This window comes from Rosa rugosa, chromosome 1 (assembly GCF_958449725.1).
Source record: "Rosa rugosa chromosome 1, drRosRugo1.1, whole genome shotgun sequence".
In the NCBI taxonomy this organism is placed as follows: domain Eukaryota; kingdom Viridiplantae; phylum Streptophyta; class Magnoliopsida; order Rosales; family Rosaceae; genus Rosa; species Rosa rugosa.
The window spans coordinates 43,639,598-43,661,252 of NC_084820.1; the positions used below are offsets into that span (position 1 = coordinate 43,639,598).

Genomic DNA, 21,655 nt, shown 5'->3' on the forward strand with positions numbered 1-21,655 from the left:
GGGTTTTAGTTCAAACGGGGGTTTTGAACTTTAATCACTTTGGTGTACTGAGATGAGACCACATGTGATTAGGTATTTGACAGACTTGTGTTGAGCGGATTGCAGCGATTTTGTGTTTATCTTAGTTAGCGTGTGAAGATGCAGCGGGATTCAAAGGTGAGTAATCTCACAATGTTCATTACAAACGGAATTACCTTTATCGTTTTGGGAGTTATTTATTTAACTGCAAAACTATAGTTGGTATTAGTGGCATTCCTGAGTGGATGACTATGTATATATATTTACGTGAAATATATATGTATTGGTGGTTTTGTTGTGATGCAAACAATATTTTGAAATGAGTTCATTATTGTTTGAGAATGGTGAAATTGTGTATTGAGTTGTGATTGTAGAATTTTATTTATTGAGATACCATGGGTCTAGTATGACTATCTTAAATTGTGATTTAAGATATGGTAGCTTGTGTAGGAATATTTGCGTAATGATCGGTGAAATCAATGTGATGATCTTTGTGATGATTGTCATGTAAAGCATGCATGTGTAGAAATATCTGCATAATGGTCAGTGAAATCAGTGTGATGATCTTTGTGATGATTGTTGTGTAAAGCATGTGGGAATATCTGTGTGATGGCCGGTGAAATCTGTGTGATTGATCAGTGTGATGATTGCTCTGTAACGGAGTTGAATTGTTATTAAGTTAACAACTAAAGAGATGGTAACTGTGAAGGTCAGAGCTACCTACGGATGTCAGAGCATGAAGTTGTGATTTCATTACTATGGCTTGAATTATTTGTTATAATGTAACCTCCAGAACTAAAACTATACGCAGGGTCTATGAATTGATTTACCTTGTTTTGAATTGTGATTGCTTGTCTTCTTCTTGTATTTACTATTGAAGGGTTTGAATGATTTTGAAGGGTCATAGTGGTGACGATTGTTCTCTGTGGAGAGGATAGGAAGGTGATTCAATGATTCTCACCTTTGATGTCACATTGATGACAAAGGCTTCTAGTGGGGAGGAAAGAAGTGTGATTTTGTAATTCGTCGTTGTGTGTTTAAATGATTTCAAACATTACTTGAGGAGGTTTTGTTTGACTGAAATTTGTGTAATTGGATGCTAGGTTGAGGGTGAAATAATGTATTCATCACAAGCCAGAATAGGTCGTTACATACCCTTCCGCTGACATTTATAGACAGACAAAAAGCTTGTGGGTACTTTCCTTCCAAGGTCTGACTCCCAGACCTCCAATGTCGAAGAGAATTCTGCTCCAATGGTGATCAGAGCATGTAATTTTAGTCACGAGTTGACTTATGTAAGCATGATATGGGAGGATATGAAACCGTGAGTTGTAGTTGCGAGTTATGCTTATCATTTGTTTAGGTTGAGGTGATTTAAGCATGTGTTTCTGCTTTGTGGCTTTGAGTTACTCATACAAGCTTTCTTAAGCTTACCGGGTTTGTTGTGTGGCAACCCGGTGCACTATTCAATGGTGTAAGGGTTAATCCTGCAGGTCAGGAAAATCGTGGCTGAAGATGAGACCTTGTAGCAGCTGATCGGGTAGGAAGCTAATTTTGTGGCTTTACTGTTGTTAAGACTTCCACTGTGTAGTAAGCTCTGAAGAGCGTTTACTTATTATTTTGTTAACGTAATTTAATTTGTAAACTTTGTGTAATGTAGTATATGACTCTAAAGGACGAGTCTATATTTACATTGAGGGGTCGGGACATCGTTGGTTGCCTTGTTTAAAGAAAAAAAAAATTAGTGGTATTTTTTATTGATGTCCGAACCATCACGCCTGGAGTTTTTGTGTTGATTGAAATTGTATTATTATTTGTGATTGAAATTCAGGGCGTGACACTTCTTACCTCCTCCAAATATAATTCAATTAAATTTTTTTTTTCCTGAAATTTCCTTATATTGTCTATATAGTTTTATAATTTACCTCAAATAATTAAGTAAAAATAATAATTTTTATACATGGTCTATCATTTAATACAAAAGTAAATTCAAAACAATCTGATTTGAAATTTTCTTAAACCAAATTAATTGAATATTATGATATAGTTATTACTCAATCTTCCTATCCAAAACCCTTGAAATCCTTCTTTTAGCAAATTCAAAGGGATTCCAACAACATACAAAATCGAGAATCAACCCAGCCTCTAATTAATTTTGGTGGAGGAGAGACTTACTCATAAGAGAGCAATATCATGTGATTAATTTTGATTCATTCTTCTTCTCGTGCGTGGTTGAAGATAGAGATAAAAAGTAGAGTAACATATTGTTGTATCTCATGTTCAAGGGTGTTTTGATAAAAATAAAGACTTTTTCAAGTATTCTAAAAAGTAAATTAGAGGTGTACTAAGTATATATGGGAGGTCCAAATAGCAAATTTGGAGATCCAACTAGAACCATCCCTATCTACATTATGTATTATGGTTTATTTTCTTAAACAAATTATTTTGTATAACGTCCGGTGCTTAATTTTGTTTAGTGTTGACCTCCAATTTTTTTGTCTTCTTATATCACTCATGGGTCAGAGCTTATGATTGATCTTCTAGGTTTTGAGCTTCATCAATTCATGACAAGGCTTGTACAAAACTTATAAAATTGAATTTCTTGCTATGATCTAAGTCTAACGAAAAAGTTTGCACATGTTTTTTTCTTTTTTTTGCTTTTTGGTAATAAGTTTATATTACCCCTCAAGTTACAAATCCTGATTCTATCCCTGCTAATTTTTGTATTATTAAATGTTATGCCATGATGTGGAGCATGTTGCTTGGTGTTGAAGAGTGTACGTGTACCCTTAGATAGAAGAGACAGCACAGAAACATTCATCCGTTGTCCATCGACTACGCCTTTCAGCCTGATCTTAGGCCCTCACCATCCACGGACAAACCTTGCGGAGGATTCCCGATCACCATTTTTTGTGTTACTTATCCGGCCGACATTCTCGAGAGGCAACAATTAAGTTATGCTATATGCCTATATAAGACAGTAGCAGATCAACAAACATTCAACTAGTAACACGAAGTGTGACTGTGACCAAAAAACGAAGAGATGACTTGCAATAGCCCTATGTTTTATATTGGCGTATCAGACAATGTCCTACAATATAAATGAAACCATGGATAGTAAAATGTAGTTTATATAGATAATCCGCCACTGATATAATTTTCTTGGCCAACAACTAGTGCCATATGGAGTGCATCAAATAATGTGATGAAACATGAGAAATATGAATGGTGTGGGAGCGTTGGGGATTACATTAAGTATTCAACTACCACCAGTACTATACTGCTCTTCCTTCAGTAATTGGCTCTCTACTATTTACGATTTGGGTCGGTAACTGGTCTCCTGGTCGGAATAGCATTGATAGAAGAATAGAAAGACACAACTACTCCTACACCTAAACTCTGAACCCTGACAAAAACATTACTTTTCTTTTTTATTTTCTGTTCCGGACTTGAAGAATTGAAGTCGAGAAATGAAGATAGTTTTTTTTTTTTAATAAAAAAAAACTATATATCCCATAACGGGAGAGGATCTCCCCCATGTGAGTCGAACTACATTATTTAAGGTTGGCTAGATAGAGCATTCCCTTGACCTAGGCAATGATGTCTTAAATAGGGGTGGGCATAAACCGAACCGGAGGTCCAAAACCGGCCGAACCGGCCCGAAAAACCGGCTTGGGGACCGAACCGGATGAAATAAGGGGGAAAAAATGACTTTACCGAACCGGACCGGATTTCTCCGGTTTGGAAGCGGGTTTAGTGAGTAAACCGGCCGAAAAAAACCGAACCGATCCGAATAATTAATATTTATTTAAATTAATATTTTTATTTATATTAATATTATTTTGATAGTTGTTGAATTCTAATTGGTGGAAATCAAGTTGCACATACTTCTCGTTACACCTGATTGCTCTCATAGAAGCAAACCTTAAGTCAAGCCACTCAGCCCCTCATTTCGACTCTGCCTCCCTCATCTCTCTCAACAGAGGACATGGCCCAACTAATCCAATCAACACACTACAGCTTAATGATAATGTTGCCGGCTTGGATGAAAAGAGAACAAGAGAATTCTATAATGAGAATAGGTTATTTGACTCTCATTTAATGAACATATTATACGAAAGCCGAACACAACCGAAACCGATCCGCACCGCACCGGAAAACGGTGTAACCGAAGTAAGCGGTGTGGCTTTTGAAAATGCGGTTGCGGTTTTGAATATTGCACAATCGAATGAAGCGGTTTGGTTGCGGTTTTGGCCTAACACCGATCCGCACCGAACCGCGCCCACCCCTAGTCTTAAATGTTGGTGTTACTTGATTTAGGAATGTTGCTCTCAAGATGGTGGTCTCTTTCACCTCTTCCCCCCTCCCCCTCCCCTTAGAAAAATAATAATAATAATAGAGGACAATGAAGTTTATTAATTATTTAAACCAACAAAATCGGCACTGTCAGCCCAAATCTAAAACTGGTTCATGTCTTTTGTGAAACGAATTTCACTACTGATGCTATTGCAAGCCTAGATCAGAGTAGGATTAGTTTTCAAATTTAGTCAACAGTCTTCTTGTATAGACTCATTTGGCCTTTCATTTTAGAGAGTATTCAGTACATCGACGTGCACTTGCACCAAATAGACGGTTGCATAACATCAAATACATTTTTTTGTTATTAAAAAAAATTGTCTATAAATATCAATTGCTAAAATTTACTGGATCTTTTGATTTACTTACACTGCCGGTGCATAGAAGAATTTTCCTTAATTCTGATCAAGAAAGTGTAAAGTTGCCCGAGTGGCTTTCTTCTTCATTTTAAGAAAAATATTAAAGCCAGAATTCAAAGCTGCTCCAAGGGAGACAGTTTTGCAGAGAGTAAAAATTGTTCACCAACGAGTAGCTTTATAGCGCTTATGGTGTATGTAGTGTAAGCATACACATTCCCTTTTCCGAATGCCTATGTAGTGCCGTAGCCATTAGATCTTTGAGCTAGTTGATTGAGGCTGGTGAAACAGATACAGAGTAAAACTGCAGTCACAGAATCTCCCCATAAAACTTGTTTAGGTTCAATATTAAACAAAGTACAGTCTTCCAACTTAATAAGCTATTTTCATTAGCATAAGATTCACATATGGAAACTTAAAACATGCAATACAGCTTCAATGTCCTGCCTTCCACTTGCACAGTTGCAGTTTCACAATCATCTATGCTCCAAATTCCCTGGTCTGCTCTGTGCTGTTGCCGAAGAAATAAGAAACCACACAAAGTGAGAACAATGTTAACAAGAAGTGCATGTACATCAAATAAAGGGCACTGAAAGCGGTAAAGAAATAGAAATAATAAATCATCATTTCAAATCACACCATCCCGAAAGCGAGTTTATCTGCAAATGAATTTGAGAATGTTGTCCAAAAAGAAAAAGAGAAAAACGAAAAAAAACCACACCACTGAAATTGAGTATTTGCCACTTTTCTCTGAACTTGAATTTGCATTGGATGAAAAAACAACTAAAAAATAAATAAAAATCATTTACTAACATACAAACTCTGCAACTCATGAACATCAGGAACCACTATACTTGCTGTCACGGGACCAGCTATAATAGACTTCAACTAGACGGTGTGCAGAAGTTATTTTCTTTTGTTTCTCTTCTCTTCGTAAGAAACTTATGAATGCATAATTTAATTCCAATCAACAATATCCTAAAATATGGACCACAGCTAAATAATAAACTGTTATGTGACATGATTGAAGCCCCCATTATCTGTTAAGGGAACGGGCCCAGACTAGCACAGTTCCTACATAAATTTTCCGGTTTAACAATCAGCCCAGACTCACACAAACTGCAACACCAGAGAAACTCAACTGTCAACAACAATAAATACCAACCTGCTCATGTTCTCTTTCGCTTGAGTGTCTTAATATTCTTCAAGATAGAGGCAATAACCTCCTTCAATGTGGCTTTTCTTCCTTCTTTTATGTTCCAGAGCTCAGGAATAACATACCGCCCACTTGGATTATACTCATTAAGCTCTTTTAAAGCTGTAACAACACAATCATATATCTCAACCCCCCACTCTTCCTTCAGATTATGTAGCTTCTCATCTTCCTCATTGATGATTTCCTGCAACACACATCATGGAAACAAATTAATCATCTTCTTATGACTTTCCAATTGCCCTTTGAAAGAAAATTCCTTAAGATCTTAATTCTCAGAGAATAGGAATTAGTTATCAGCACAACTGCACTTATATCCCCTCATGCATGCCAAAATAAGTTGAAATCTTCAATTTTTATTTTTTTCCACTCATCCTCATTCCTGACCAACGAAAATGTTATTCAGCACAACTTTTTCCCAACTACATGCAGTGGATCCCAGCATATTAGGAGCTTGAGATAAAAGTGGGATAATAAGTTGGGCCGCATCATTCAAGACAAAAATCACACAAATTGGACTTCTAAGTCAGAATAGAAACTTATGTGGGCTCAACCATACATTTGCAAGGTAATCCTGAAAGACCATACATGTCCGGGTATGACATATAACATATAGAAGTATCAATTTAGTTCTATCAATGTGACATAAAATATGACAAGCATAACTGCTCGTTTATTCTACAATAGGAGTGTCTCCCCATACTCCACCCACCTATACTACCAGAATCCCCTGTTTGAAAATACAAATCATTTGGGTGGAAGGAAGATAGAGAATATGAAAGAAATTCATTTTATCCACAAGAATAACCTATGTTTGCCTCCCATCCTATTATAACTCCATTAAAAGGCTAAACATTAAAATTGAATATAGAATCTCCCACGCAGGGAACTTAAGCCTTGCTCAACAAAGAATATGTTGGGCCTTTCCCCACAAGCAATTGGTTTTGAGTTGAACGGTATAACTTAGAACTAAGCCTCACATGACCATGTCTAATATTCTGGACCTGTTCACCCATTATCAGTTGGTTTGGGTTGCATGCCTTCAACACATATACACCACCTAAACTCAATCAGTCTGTATCACCATCAACCATGTTTCTTACAATTTCCTAAAATCCTCATAAGCAAAAAAGACCAACAAAGAAAGAAAAAGTACCCCACTCCTTGCCCAATACTAGATATTATTGATATCAAAAAATTAAGAATAGCACCAAGAGACGGTTCAAAACAAAACAACAATGTAGACACATATTTTATCATGATATTGCTGCAAGGAATACTTAAGTGAACTGAGAAATATAAGACTCGACACCATCCAAAAGACATACCTCATGATTCCCATCTTTCTCTATCACCTTGAAAGGATGCCAATCTGGATCTTTCAGATTTTCCTGCCACAAGGAGCATAGAGTTAAGGCCTGAACCCCTGCTTCCTCGAGAGGAAATCTTAACTTGCACGTGTTGAGGAAGGGCTTTTGATCCAGCTCTCCCATTCTCTTAATCCCAATATGAGATCGACCAGCCAACATGTCAGTCAAACCCTAAAACAAGATAAAAACAGTATGAGCCTTCATGCGAGGAAACATATTATATTTACAAATCAACTTTTATTGAGAAAAATATTATTTTGTTTCATTTGATTTATATGTGTAAATCTATGACAGTGGAATATCTTAAAAAAATGATTAGCTGCATATATCTGGCTCTGTTTCACACTTTGGTTGAAGCCATGCGATTTATGACAAGAAAAATAAAATTTAATAAGAAAATTACTGAATGCAATTCTCAACTGATCACTCAGAACTCAGAAGCACTTCGGTCATTTTTTTTTTCTCCTTCTTATGAAGGTACTTTATCAATCTTCAGTTGCTTCCAAGGAAATAAAATGTAGAGATGATAAACAAAACAACATCACTATTTCTACCATAATAAAGGCTGAGCATTAAGCCATTAACTAGTGGCTCTTGTATAACTTCAGTAATTTCTAATGTAAGACTTGAGGTCTAGAGCTCAGCTCTCAATTTAGACATAAACCTTAAAGTACTAAACCAGGACCAAACTTAAGAAGAAAAAATTAGTAATTAAAGTTTGATGGCCAAAGAACACACATGGGAATTCCTGCATAAAAAGCTTTTCATGTGTACGGCTGCATGTCCAATATATGTATATGAGTGTGTGTGTGTGTGTGTGAGTATATGAGTTAACAAAGTCCAAGTTCATAGGAAAAAGAATTGCATACTTTTATTAATTCTTTACGAGCTTCTTGTAACTCATCATTGCTCTGTCGCTCTTTGGCGATTAGAGTTTGATTCAGAGATTCCAAATCCTCAAGCTCTTCAATTTTTTCCCCCAATTCTTGTTTCATGTCTTTCATCTTCTTTTGAACAGCATCATCATCTTGATCCCCAAGATGCTTCATCACCTCTAATTTACCTTTTAGTTCTTCAATTTCCATTTCTACCTTCTGTTTGGCATTCAATTGCTTTTCTAACTGAAGTATTTTATTTAAGGCATCCTCTTTTTCCCTCTGAAAATTAAAAAGTCCTAGTCAGTGAAAGCCAAGCAAACCATAATTCGTATATAATTTCTACAATTTCTAGTCAGCCTGGAGTTAATACCTTTTGTTGTTCAACCAGCCTCAAGACACTCTCATCCGCCTTTTTCTGCTCCGCAGAAGCCAATTGAAGCGAATTGTTTCTCTCATCGTTCTGGAGATCAAAAGTAAATAAATATAATCAGTAACCAGCTGCCATGTAAGATTTTATTGTATTTTAGACCAGACAAATAAGCTATATATATGCCTGTGTCACATTAACAAGGACAAGTGTACTTCAACATTAGACCCTCCAATTCCATCGCTACGAATGAGGATAAATTGTTGCTCAATTAAGAAAGCTATTTTGATGATTTGAACAACAGATAATACGAACAAAAACTGAAAGTATTTTGATGCACACAGCAATTAAATAGAAATAATGGATCCTTAAACCATAAATGATTCTTTTACTACTAACTTTAAAAAAAAAATAAAAAAATATATTCTAGTCTCTAATATTCACACATGAAACTGGGGTAGACTCTGACTTACACCACATAGAGAAAGCAAGTGATTCTATTGATACTATATTACAAATGCATACCATCAGTCACTTCTATAGAGGTCTAAACTCTTCTAGACTCCTATAAGTACATAGGAAATTGACTAGACTCGGACATTATTGATTAAGTCATTAATGCCCTCAAATGATTGGCTAGATAATATATATTCACTGAGATTGAGACTTTAACAATCAAATTCTAGATATATCAACAGCTTTGATTAATCACCAAGTTGGAAATTGGATTATATTTTAGATGAAGTAAAATCATACTGAAACTACATTCCAAGATAATGGAATAGCTAACAAATCTAGAGCATATAGATTGCTAAAAGCAGGTAGCTTGAATGGTTGCTTAAACTACTATAAGAATGTGGCATGCTACCTTCTTTTTATCCTCGTCAAGTTTTTGCCTCTCACGTTCAGTTAGTGCTTCACGTTTGTTTAATTCTTTTCTCCAGGAATCAAGTTTCTTTTTCTTAAACTCCAACTCGTAATTCAACTTCTCTTGCTCATCTAATATTCTCCGAACATTATCTCGTGACATCGTCTGCATTCTCCTTGATTCTGATCAGCAAAAAGAAACATGTAAGTACGGTTATATCATAATAACATATGATACATCTTGTTTTTATTTTTTATTATTTTTCATTACTACATAACTCAGTGGTACAAAATCATCCTTTGATCTCAATAAAGAATAAATTCATGTCCGACAGCAACCTTGATCACAATCCATTCCAGCATATAGTCACGGATCAAGTGAAGGGATATATAGGTGGGGAACAAACTGAGATCTACTTAAAGTAATCTATTGTTGTTTGATGTTGTGAAGGAGTGATTACAAAATTTTCAACAGGACTCAACAGCACCTTATACTATGAAAACCAAATGCTGATAAAAAAGTTCACCATAAACACAGAGGTTAAACTGGAGGATTCAGAAACTGCACGAGCCCATAAGCACAAACTCAGAAAAAAAAAAAAAAAAGCACAAAAACACAGAAAAGGGACAGGATCAAACCTTCAACAAAGGCATTATGTAGCCTGTCTTTTTCTTCTAGCATCCTACTTAAAGACAGGGCATTCTCATTGTATTTGTATCGAAGTTCATCCAGATTTTCATTTGTCATATCAATTTTATTGGCTAGGTTTGCCACAACATTACTTTTGCTTTGGGCTGCTTCCTGGACAATGTCCGATACCGTTCGAAGCTGTCCTCTCTTGCGAAGGAATTCCCCCACTGGCCCTTGGGAATCATAATCATCAGAGCGCGCACACCACCCATAAATACTTGAACCAGGCTGTTGCTTTCGTGCAAACCAATGCTCTTTCCCGTGACTATCGGATATGAACATCTTTTCAAAATCCGTAGCATTCCCGAAGCCATTCCAATCTTTACTAAAAACTACGACAGCCCCTGCCGCTTGTTCCTCTTCATTAAAGAATGTATGCACTTCTGCAGGTCTATACTTGGAGAACTTTTTCAACCAATACCCAGAGTCGAGCAAATCTTTCCCATCCTTTGGCTGGCTCAACAATATATTTGCAACAACACCAGTCCAAGGCCACACATATAGATCTTCTGGCTTCTCCTCTTTAACAACAGGTTTGGGAGGAGCCGGACGCTGGGTTTGATCTGCTTCACTAGCTAACTCCTTCTCCAAATAGAGGGCTAAGGCAAGGTGGTTGGCCTTTTGGACTGCGCTTCTGTTAGCAGAACCTTTAGCCACCCCGGAAGCATGTTGAAGCAGATCCTTGTACTTATAATCTTGTTTCTTCTTCCCAGCACAAAAGGGGCATCGGAGAGTGCCATTAGGACCCTTTACTTTCAACTTTCCAATTCGTAACTGCTCGTATGGTTTATCTTTGTAGTCACTGATCTCAGATTCACTGATATCTGATTCTTCATCAGAGCTATAGTCCATTGCGTCCATTAGAATTGTCTACAAATAATTATTAAAAAAAAATGAGCATCAGTTTCCCTTAAAATGTTAAAAAAATCTCAGCAACAAAATGCCAAACAGATTATCAAATGTCCTATAACATAATACATACAAAAAAAAATACAAAATCAGTTTTCCCTTAAAATGTTAAAAAATCTGAGCAGCAAAATGCTAAACAGATTATCAAATGTCCTATAACATATGTACATACAAAAGAAAAATACAAAAATCCACATACAAGAAATTTTTTACGAAAATTACTCTCGGAAACTAAAAGCTCTCCTTTCAAAACAAGAAAAAAAACTCAATGCAAGAAATCCCGCTATGGCTATGGCAATCTGAAACGGTGTACTATCTGTGCGTATACCCGTTGGTACTTATGGAAATGGGACAAACACAACTGATTTTTGACAATGATTTCCATTTCCCATTTAATCCTAGCAAGGTGATTATTGATGCTGCTAAAGAGTGGAACTCTGCAAATGATAGTATCACAAGGAAATCCACGAAAACTATCTATTGGTATGTATTCGATTAAGCCCCCTAAAGATATTTACAAGTTAAATGTCGATGGTGCAACGCAACAAATTGGTAATATTGCTGCTTCTGGTATGTTAAGGGATCACACATGCTGGTGGATTTCTGGTTTCACCGCAAATTTCAGGTTATTGATTGGGTTAAAGATGGCTTCTGCCTCCCAATTATCCAAAGAAAGAAACAAATTCAGGCTGCTGTGAAGAACAACACAGTGATGACTCTAATACGTAAAATCAGTCTTCGCCTACATTTCTTTATCACAGAAACCAAATTTCAAATGCAAAATGAAAATTACTGTTTCCGAAACACAAACAAAAGCTTTGCATCCACAAATTCGAAGCCACATTCAACATGCACGTGCATATAATCAACGAATTCTAACACAAATTTCCGGAATTGAGTGTAGATTGTAGAGAGAGAAAGAGACTTACAGTAGAGAGAGAGAGTGAGCTGGGGTGAAATGAGCTGCTGGGTCTTGGTGGTGGTGAGGTGAAAGAGTAAAATGAGCCCTAAATACCCCGTGGCTTTGAGGGCTAATACAGTTGTCAGTCGTTGATTGGTTTTCGGGAAGGGAAGGTTAAAAGAGTCTCTTTCTCGAGTCCCTCGTTTCTCTTTATTTTGTTCGGAAATCTATTGTCCTCATGGGTCAAACTCTCTTCTTTTAGGGGGGTGTATTCAATTAAGAGTCTAATAGATTGTTTTGTATTTTAAAACTTCATAGGTATTCAATTAAGATTTTAAAAAATCCTTTAAAATCTTGTGGTATTCAATTAGGAATTTAAAATATCCATTCAAATCCGATGGTATTCAAAAGTTTAACGATTCTCACAGATTTTATCAGATGCTGGATTCTGTAGGATTTTAAAGTGCTTGGTATAAATAGAAAACTCCATCAGAAATCCACTCATCAGACGTAAGATTTTGACGAACTCTCTCATTCTCAAGATGAATAGAGCTCAGGAGAAGACGAACTGACGAGAACCTCAACGTTTCGCTGTTTTCCGATAACCAACGTTTCTCTGATCTTATTTGTTCTTTTTTCCGAAATTCTCCGTGCCGCGACATAACGCTAAAGTGGGACCTCGTCGGCTCCGTCGCCATCGACCTCGAGATCGTCGCCGATACCCAGTTCATAGTCCTCAATGCCGCCGAGCTCTCCATCAATGCCGCTTCCGTGTCTTTCTCTCAACCAGACTCCTCCAAGGTATCACTGATCTCCGCATCTTTGCCGTAGTATCTGACATTCAATCAGTAATTTTTAGGGGCACTAATTGATCAATTGATTGTTAAACTAATATCTGTCTTAATTTTCGAAATCAGTGACATCGATTTGAAGGCATGGTATATTCACTAATTTAGATGAATAACTGAATGCTTGGTCAGGTTTTCAAGCCATAAGAAGATGGCATTTTGGTTATGGAGTTTGAGCGTCCACTTGGGCTGGGAGTTTTGGCTTTTGGGTTCGAAGGAAATTTGAAAGACAATATGAATGGATTCTATATAAGGTATTATTATTCGAATGTAGAAAGTGTTGCAGACTCTTCCAATGAAATTTTGATTTGAATTCTGTGCAATACATCTGAGCATAATGGGGAGAAGAAAAACATGGCAGTTAAACAGTTTGAACCAGTTGATGCCAGGCGGTGCTTTCCATGTTGGGGCAAACCTGCTTGCAAGGTCTCTTTCTCTCTGACTCACACACAGTTGGTTTAAGTCTTGGTTTGTTCTAGTATCGTGTTTAAATCAAGACTGGATCATGTTCATAGTTTTCTAGTTACATATCTTCAATTAAGAATAACAAAGGGTGTTTTTGGTTAAACTGTGGCACTTGCAGATCTAATTACTGGAGATTATTAATTGTTTCTTACTAGTGCTGTGATTTACAGGCTACATTCAAAATTACATGAGAAGATGTACCATCTGAATTAGTAGCTCTTTCCAACATGCTGGTTACGTTTCAGAAGAAAAACTAACATCTGAAGACAGTTTCGTATCTAGAATCACCAATTATGTCTACATATTTGCTTTGCAAGTTGCTGTCAAGACACTTGAATTGTACAAACAGTATGTTTATATATCAAAAAGGATTATTGGTTATTCATTTTACAATCTGTCATTCACACTTCATGCATGCTGTAGACAATAAGTAGTGGTTAATCAAGTTTTTATTTCCTATGTGCTCATGCTACATTGTTCCTTTTGGTATTTTAATACAAAACAACGATGACATGTTCTACAGATATTTTGGTGTGCCTTACCCTATTGGATATGGTTGCAATCCCTGACTTTTCTACTAGGGCCACGGAGAATTATGGTTCAGCATTCTGCAGCTTCCAGCAAGCAGAATGTTACAATAATCGTGGCACATGAATTGGCACACGAATGGTTTGGCAATCTTGTAACCATGGAATGGTGGACACATTTATGGCTCAGTGAGGGATTTTTAACATGGATGAGCTATTTAGCTACCGAGAGTTTGTACTCAATTTCTTGATGAATCTACTGAGGGTCTAAGGCTGGATGATCTTGAAGAATCGCACCCCATCGAGGTGGAGATGAATCATGCTGCTGAGGTTAATAAAGTATTTGATGCAATAAGTTATACAAAAGGTTCTTTTGTTATTTGGATGCTACAGAACTATCTTAATGCTGAACCCTTTCAGAGGTCACTTGCTGCATATATAAAGAAACATGCTTACTCAAATGCAAAGACAGAAGACTTATGGACTGCCTTTAAAGAGGGATATGGTGAACCTGTGCACAAGTTGTTTATGTCGAAGTCAAAGATCAAAAAGTGAAGTTTGATCAGACACAATTCTTGTCAAGTGGTTTCCAAGGCAATGGAGAATGGATTGTGCCAATAACCTTATGCTATGGCTGGTATGATGTACGCAAGAGCTTCCTACTCAAAACAAGTCTGAAACTCTTGACATAAAGGAATTTCTAGGTTGTTCAATAGCAGAGACATATAGAAACTCTTTTTTTTTTTTTTTTTTCAAGTTCGTAATTTTCTCTGGCTATCACATTCCATGGACTTTTTAAAATCCAAACTATCTAATAAAACAATGCCTGAGAATCTATCTAAATCCATATGGAATTAAAACAATCTGTCGAATTCTGTAGAATCTAGCAAAATCCACGGATTTTAAAAAGTCAAACACAATCTTTTAAAATCTGAATTGAATACACCCCCCTTAATGTGTGAAAATTTTCCTTTATTATAGAACCAGCCCTTTATTCAAAAAAAGAACTCTTCTTAGGATTGTTAATGGGTCGAGTCAGATTGTTAATGGGTCGAAGTAATAAACGTATAACAGTATGTAAATTCAAACTCAACTCATTTAATAAACATATAACAGTATATAAATTTAAGATTCAAAGAAGTGTATGAGATTGGAAACTAAGCACAATCCTAATTTAGGATTGAAAATTGATATCAGTCCTAATACAGGACTGAAGACCTAGCAAACATACAAGCAATGCAATAGATCATCAGACAAGACACTTTATCATATCTGAAGCACCAGAACAGACTGAAGCCTGAAGCAATTCTGCACTGTGCTCACAAGCATGCCAATGTTCATCCTTATGCTACGAGCCAAGACAAATCCGGAGCAAATACATCAAGACAAAAGTCTTGTCTCCCACGCCTTGTTTGGCATCTCTATGCTTGTAGTAGTTTAAATGTGTTCTCGTTTGTAATCAATCAATTCACTTCAATCAAGCAAATTCCATTTCTCTTCAAATAATGTAACTAAGAGGGGTGTATTGTATATAGAATTAGTGGAACTTTTAAAGAAATCTTTGGAATTTAAAAGTCTGGGTGTATTTAATATAGACTTTTAACAGTCCATGAAAGTCTTGAGGTATTCAATTAGGATTTTTAAAGACTTCATGAATTCCACCAAAATCTAGGGGTATTCAATTAGGACTTTTAAAAATGAATAAAAGTACAGAGGTATTCAAAATATCATTCATACTTATGGAATTAGAAAATCATGGATAGTCATGGACTTTGTAGTGTTAACTATACATACCAAACTCCAATAATTTTCCGGCCTCCACACCAAAGATTTCAAAAAGTCTATCAAAGTTTCCTCTTCAAAAAAAAAAAAAAAAAGGTCTATCAAAGTTCTTCTCTCTACGCACGAAGAAGTTTGTCCTTCATCATCTCTCTTTCTTTAATTTTTTGTCTTTTCTCTAATCTTTTATGATATCAACCTTTTTTGATACCCAACATGTTCATTGTAGTTGTTGAATGTGATTTTTGTTTTTTTGTTTTTGTTTTTTCAATTGTGATACTTCGAACCCTAATAGCAATAAAAATGATTTATGAAACCCTAAAACTCAAATATTGTGGTCTAACCCTAAGACCTTGAACCATACTAAATTTTATCTTATTAATGAATTATTCTCATTAATTTGAATTTATATTAGGGAAAATGCTCATTTACCCAATTTTAGCTTAAAATGTGCCCACTTGCCCGACTAAGAGTTTTTAAACCCCATTTACCCAAAACACTCTAAGGGATTATTTCCCATTTACCCAATTAATTCTTTTTATTAATTTTTGGGACTTTTTTGCCCTCTCCTTCAATCTCTCTACTCTCAGTTTCTCTCTCTCTCTCTCTCTCCCCCTCACCGATTTCTCTCTCCTCCCCCCTCACCGATTTCTCTATCTCTCTCTCTCTCTCTCCAGAAGACGTCGGATCTCTCTCTCCCTCCCTCCATCCCTCCGGCAGGTCGCCCACGACGCCTGCTCTAGCCATCGCCGTGCCGAAACTCGTCGTCGTCGTCGTGCTCTCCGCTGCCAGGCTCGACGCCAAGCCGACGGTCCTCGTCGCTGAGAAGCTCGGCGAGGCCGGGGTTGACCTTCTGAAGGAATCGACGACGGACTGAAAATGGCTATCTGCTATTGTGCAGTCATAACCATAAAAGTTGTAACATTAGTGCCCCCTAGTAGACTTTGTATTGGGGGCCAATGATGACTGCTTTATTTATTGACGGACTGAAAACTGCTATTCCAAAGTAAATGTAGTGTTAAATTGCAGTAGTTGATAAATGAAAAAAATTGTGTTGTTTGTGTCAGTCTAGTGGGGGGCAGTAGACAGAATATTGACCCTCATAATGTGGGTTTTTAGACATTATCTGTTGTTTTGAGTGTGAATAACTTGTATAATCTGCGAAACATAGGAAGCGGTGTAATGTTTGATGGTCTATTGGGGGGCAGTAGACACATTAGTGCCACCCAATAATGTCTTTCTTAGGAGACAGTAATCATCTCTTGTTGATTTGTTTGTGATAAAGTGCAATACACTGTGAATCCTTGAAACTGGTGCAAGTTTTAATGGTTTAGTGGGGGGCAGTAGACACATTACTGCCCCCAAATAATGTCTTCATACGAAGTCAGAACCCTTCACTTAACTGGTGCAAGTTTTAATGGTTTAGTGGGGGGCAGTAGACACATTACTGCCCCCAAATAATGTCTTCATACGAAGTCAGAACCCTTCACAAAACTGGGGCAAGTTTTAATGGTTTAGTGGGGGGCAGTAATAATGGTTTAGTGGGGGGCAGTAGACACATTACTGCCCCCAAATAATGTCTTCGTGTTAAGTTTAGGGTTTAGGGGCAGCGTTAGGGGCAGTAGACACATTGCCGATGAACTGCGACGAGGACGTTGGAGTGGCTGGATCGCCGATCAATCGAACGGCGACGAGAACGTTGGATCGCCGACTGGAGCTTCATCGTCGTGTTCAGATTTGGACTGCATCTCCGGCGCGGCGATCAGAGAGAGAGAGACAGACCGGAGGTGGAGATCATGGGGAGGAGAGAGAGAGAGAGAGAGAGAGAGAGAGAGAGAGAGAGTGGAGGTGGAGATCGGGGGGAGAGAGAGAGAGTTTGGGAAGGAGAGAGAGACTGATAAGAGATGGATGGGTTTTAATTTAATTAACAGGGGCTAAAATGTCAATAGATGTAAGATTGGGTAAATGGGGTTAAAAAACTCTTGGTGGAGTAAGTGGGCATTTTTTGGGCTAAAAATGGGTAACTGGTCACAGCCCCTTTATATTATGGTTCAAAAAAAAGGTTGAACAATTGAATTTCAATTGAATGATTATAGATCAAGACATGCATTGACCAATATTGCTACAATATATGTTAATCGGCGAAAACAAAATTGATGAGAATAATTACCCATAAACATCAAGTGATCTATATTGTATATTTATGTTGTTGGGAGATTAGGAATGAGAACAAACTCGCTAGACAGACTAACAATAATTTATTTGAGTCAATTTCTATTAGAAGATAAACAAGTTATTATTTTATTTTGTGTTTGGGCTGCATTTGTTTTATTTATTTTTGTTTTTTTTTTAATTTTTTTTATTTTGTATATCCTAGGAAATCTGTAGAAGTCATTCATAATAAAGTATATAGATTTTCATGAATCAATAAAAGTCTCTTGCTAAAATCAATGGTTTTAAGAAATCCATAACAGTCTATCAACTTTTTAAAGAGTCCGTGGACTTTTAAAAAAGTCTGTCATTTAAAAAAAGTCTGCACAAATCCAAATACAATACACCCCCCTAAAAATGAAAATTTAATAAATATGGACAAAACAGTAAATTACAGTTGGAAAATAAATAAATAAGAATGACAAAAAAAATGTCTGCAATAGTGCTCGATAAAATAAAATATAAAAAAATGTCTGCTATAGTGCTCGATAAAATAATATATAAAAAAACCCTACCTGCTATGGTGGAAGCATCTCTTATTTTCTTTAGAACTTAGGGACCATATCAATTTTGCAAAATCAACATATGCATAACTTAGGGGCCATATCAAGCTTTTTGTTACATATTAAATTTTAGATATGGTGAATGATGTAACATATAAACATTTCTTAAATCAAAGCTTTCTATTATGCATTTGATATAATGCTGAGTACTGAATTTTTAACTCTTTTTTCTTAAAAAATGTACTCTGATGTAACAGGTGGTGAAAAATTTAACCGCATACATGAGTAACATATTTCTTCAAAATAAATAATGTAACTGCTAAAAAGCTGAGTAAGACTCTGACAGAGTTGGAAGCTTTTCATATTGACCTAGACCTGGTGTTCTAAATTTTGTATTAATGCATTCTAGTTGTGTTAAACTGTGCTATATAATTGTGGATATGTTTATTTACAGTAGTTAAAAAAATATTGTACATCAACACAAATGCTCATATTCTAAAATGGTTAATAATAGCATTCCCCAAAGCCTGGCGGGGTGAAGATGATTGGTGCCTTCATCCAGAGATATGGAGCACATGCTCTGCTTGAACTCGAAGACCTTTGCGCCAAATATAATGCAATATGCAATTCTAATAGATCCCATTATTAGGTAGCAAATTTTAAGTACCAGAGGTATCAACCAGTTCTTTGAATCACCTAACTTAAGCATTGAGGGTCTTTGGTTGGTGGTTGGTACCATACTAGTGCCCCATTTACTAGATTTTCTTTCTTGCAGGTTTTAGTGGACAATGAAGGAGGTCACACCGATCTGATTTGGAAGATTGGTAGACCTCAAAATCTTGATGTTGTCATCTTAATTATTAATACTAATTTTGGGTATCAATAATGTTAATATTAACGTATTGATGCACTAGTGCACCAAAATGTGCACTGTGATTAATGGTATAAGCAAGGTCTTTCAGAGACATTCTTAGAATCACATGTCATTTCAGGATTTCACACCAATCTCTATCTCTTCACAGTTCACACCCTATCTTTCTTTGCTGTAACTCTCATCCAATTGCAGAAAATTCACCACTCCCCACATAAATTGCATAATGCTGCGGCTACAGTATATTGCTATATCAACAACATAGAGTCAAGAAAATCAAAAGAGAAAACAGAGAACATCTTGATAACCAATCGAATATGTAAAAAGGAGTCACAAAGAGAGGAAGAGAAGGGAGGTACGTTCATAGATGGTCACGTGAAAACTAGAATCGGTGCCTCCTATGATTATTCTTCCTCATAATCTCTTTTTTAGGCTTTTCCCACTCGAATTTTTCTGTAGATTTGACGTTAAGCAAATTAAATATAGTTCAAGAGCATTTCCTTGATTCCTCTTCATCAGAATCACAACTACGTAAAGGCCTCCTTCAACGCTTTTAAACCATTGAAAGCAACACTGTACTATTCATTTAAACCATTGAAGTTTCTTTACCATTCCAATATAGAAGGCCATTTAGGAAATGGTGACCTAGATTGCGCCTTCCGGTGGATTTAAGAATATATCTTTCTTAAAGCGAGATGAAGAAGCTCACACTTGCCAACCAGTTGTTATTGCCTTAAACTCTCTGAGGCAATTCATCGACTTCAACTTAGCTTCTTGACACGCCTCTCGCTCTTTGAGCATCTATGTCCTTGTCTAATTCAGTCTCTTTCATGCATTTTATGCTGCAGCAGCAGCTATTACACTTTTCACGATTGAACATACAATTAGAGGTGGTCGTCTTCACCAACACCGCACAATCCAATCTCAGATGATGCTTCGGAGATTATAATCTTCGAAAAGAGAAATGCTGAAGGCCAGGGACTCCTTTATTACTGCATCGGCTATCACGTATCACATCACTACAATATATGTTTACTCATTATGACTAATTACAGATCATGTGACTAAACAAAAAACCACAAATGTGAGATCAATATCTCTCCTCCTGTACTTACTCTATTTACAGCTTACTGTTGGAGAATAATTTCGTACTTCACACAACAATTGAATAGATAAAGGACTGAACAGTAGTCCTTTAAAATAACAATAACAATAAAGAGAAAAAATTGGTTTCCTCCACCATCTAACAATCTAACATACACCTCTTTACAACTCTGTATAGTGCAGAACATATTCCACTGGCAAAATAAGCATTCCTAAGACCACTTTCTTTTTCCGGAAACAAAAAAAGAAAAAGAAGATTGAGAGGTTGAAATAGATAACAGATAGAAAAACATTAATTAATAAAAAGAAGTCTGAAATGCTCTCTTGAACATTTGAAATTGACAAAATACTGAAGTACTATCAATGAATTCTTTATATTTCAAAATGCGATTCCTGCATTATGTTTGAAACCATACCTTGAAGTACACTTCACCAGCAACTCCATTTAGCCGGTTTGACAATTTATGCAATTTAATGCAATCAAAACCAAACCACTTTCAAGTATATACCATTCATAAGTACATAATTGCTTGAATGAATAATGTAGTCACTGCTTATATTCAAAGATTCTCTGCATCAGTTTTGGATTTTTTTTGCCTAACTAATACTATTTTACTTGATTTCTCTGACACACAGACAAAAATGCATAGATGTACTGATGCATACTGCAGCCAGCTTAAGTATGTCTGCAAGCATATTCATCAACTTTTGAAGGTGCTGACTCATATTGACTTTAACATTAAGCTAAACATTAAGCATTAAGGTTATAAATCTACACTTACACATATATTCCTATTTAATACCTGGTCCTTTGACACATACTATAACTAATGGTCCAGTTGTTTCTTTTCACAAAGCTAGTTATAAAATAGAATTGACAGTTTGCCCAAGAACCTTGCTAGTTCAAGTGGCCTGGTGTAGGGTGGGGTGAAGGGTTATCCTCTGTAAAATTCCCCTGTAAAAGAACAAAAGTGACAGCTGCTAGAAATCTTATAAAAAAATTTTTTTTTAAAAAAGGTGCCAGGTTCTTTTACATTGAAAAAAATTTGAGATTAAGAAAAAACATTAACTTGATAAGTAAGTTACACTGCCTAGTGATAAACGATCATAGAGATACTTGGTTTTGGAGAGCATATGACAAAAACTGCCTACAAGTTCACTCAAAAATTGATTCTGAAGTTGAAAAAGACAGTTCTCACTTTCCTGCAATTTACTTTTACTGCCCTTGTATCTTCATCTCTTTCTCCATCCCTACAATAATTTGACATGTCACATGCATTCCTTAAGAGGACACCATTAATTTGGGAATTCATTGACAGGGTAGCATAGACAATTATTGAGTTAAAGCAACTGATTTATAATTTTGAAGCAACTGACTTATAATTTTGATACAAAAAATATATCAAAATCAAAAACAGAAA

General features: G+C 36.2%; 1 protein-coding gene and 1 pseudogene across 1 annotated transcript; one reads left to right on the forward strand and one right to left on the reverse strand.

The window, feature by feature from the left end:
* Window positions 1–4,971: 4,971 nt before the first annotated feature.
* On the reverse strand, window positions 4,972–12,089 carry LOC133725020 (factor of DNA methylation 1-like). Its single transcript, XM_062152035.1, has 8 exons — window positions 11,955–12,089; window positions 10,065–10,986; window positions 9,427–9,608; window positions 8,562–8,651; window positions 8,183–8,470; window positions 7,272–7,484; window positions 5,896–6,130; window positions 4,972–5,241 (listed from the first exon to the last, which is right to left on the reverse strand). Exons 2-7 carry the CDS (start codon window positions 10,975–10,977, stop codon window positions 5,900–5,902), a joined length of 1,917 nt encoding a protein of 638 aa, XP_062008019.1. The 5' UTR covers window positions 10,978–10,986; window positions 11,955–12,089; the 3' UTR covers window positions 4,972–5,241; window positions 5,896–5,899.
* On the forward strand, window positions 11,442–14,565 carry LOC133728685 (aminopeptidase M1-like; annotated as a pseudogene).
* The last annotated feature ends 7,090 nt before the right edge of the window (window positions 14,566–21,655 follow it).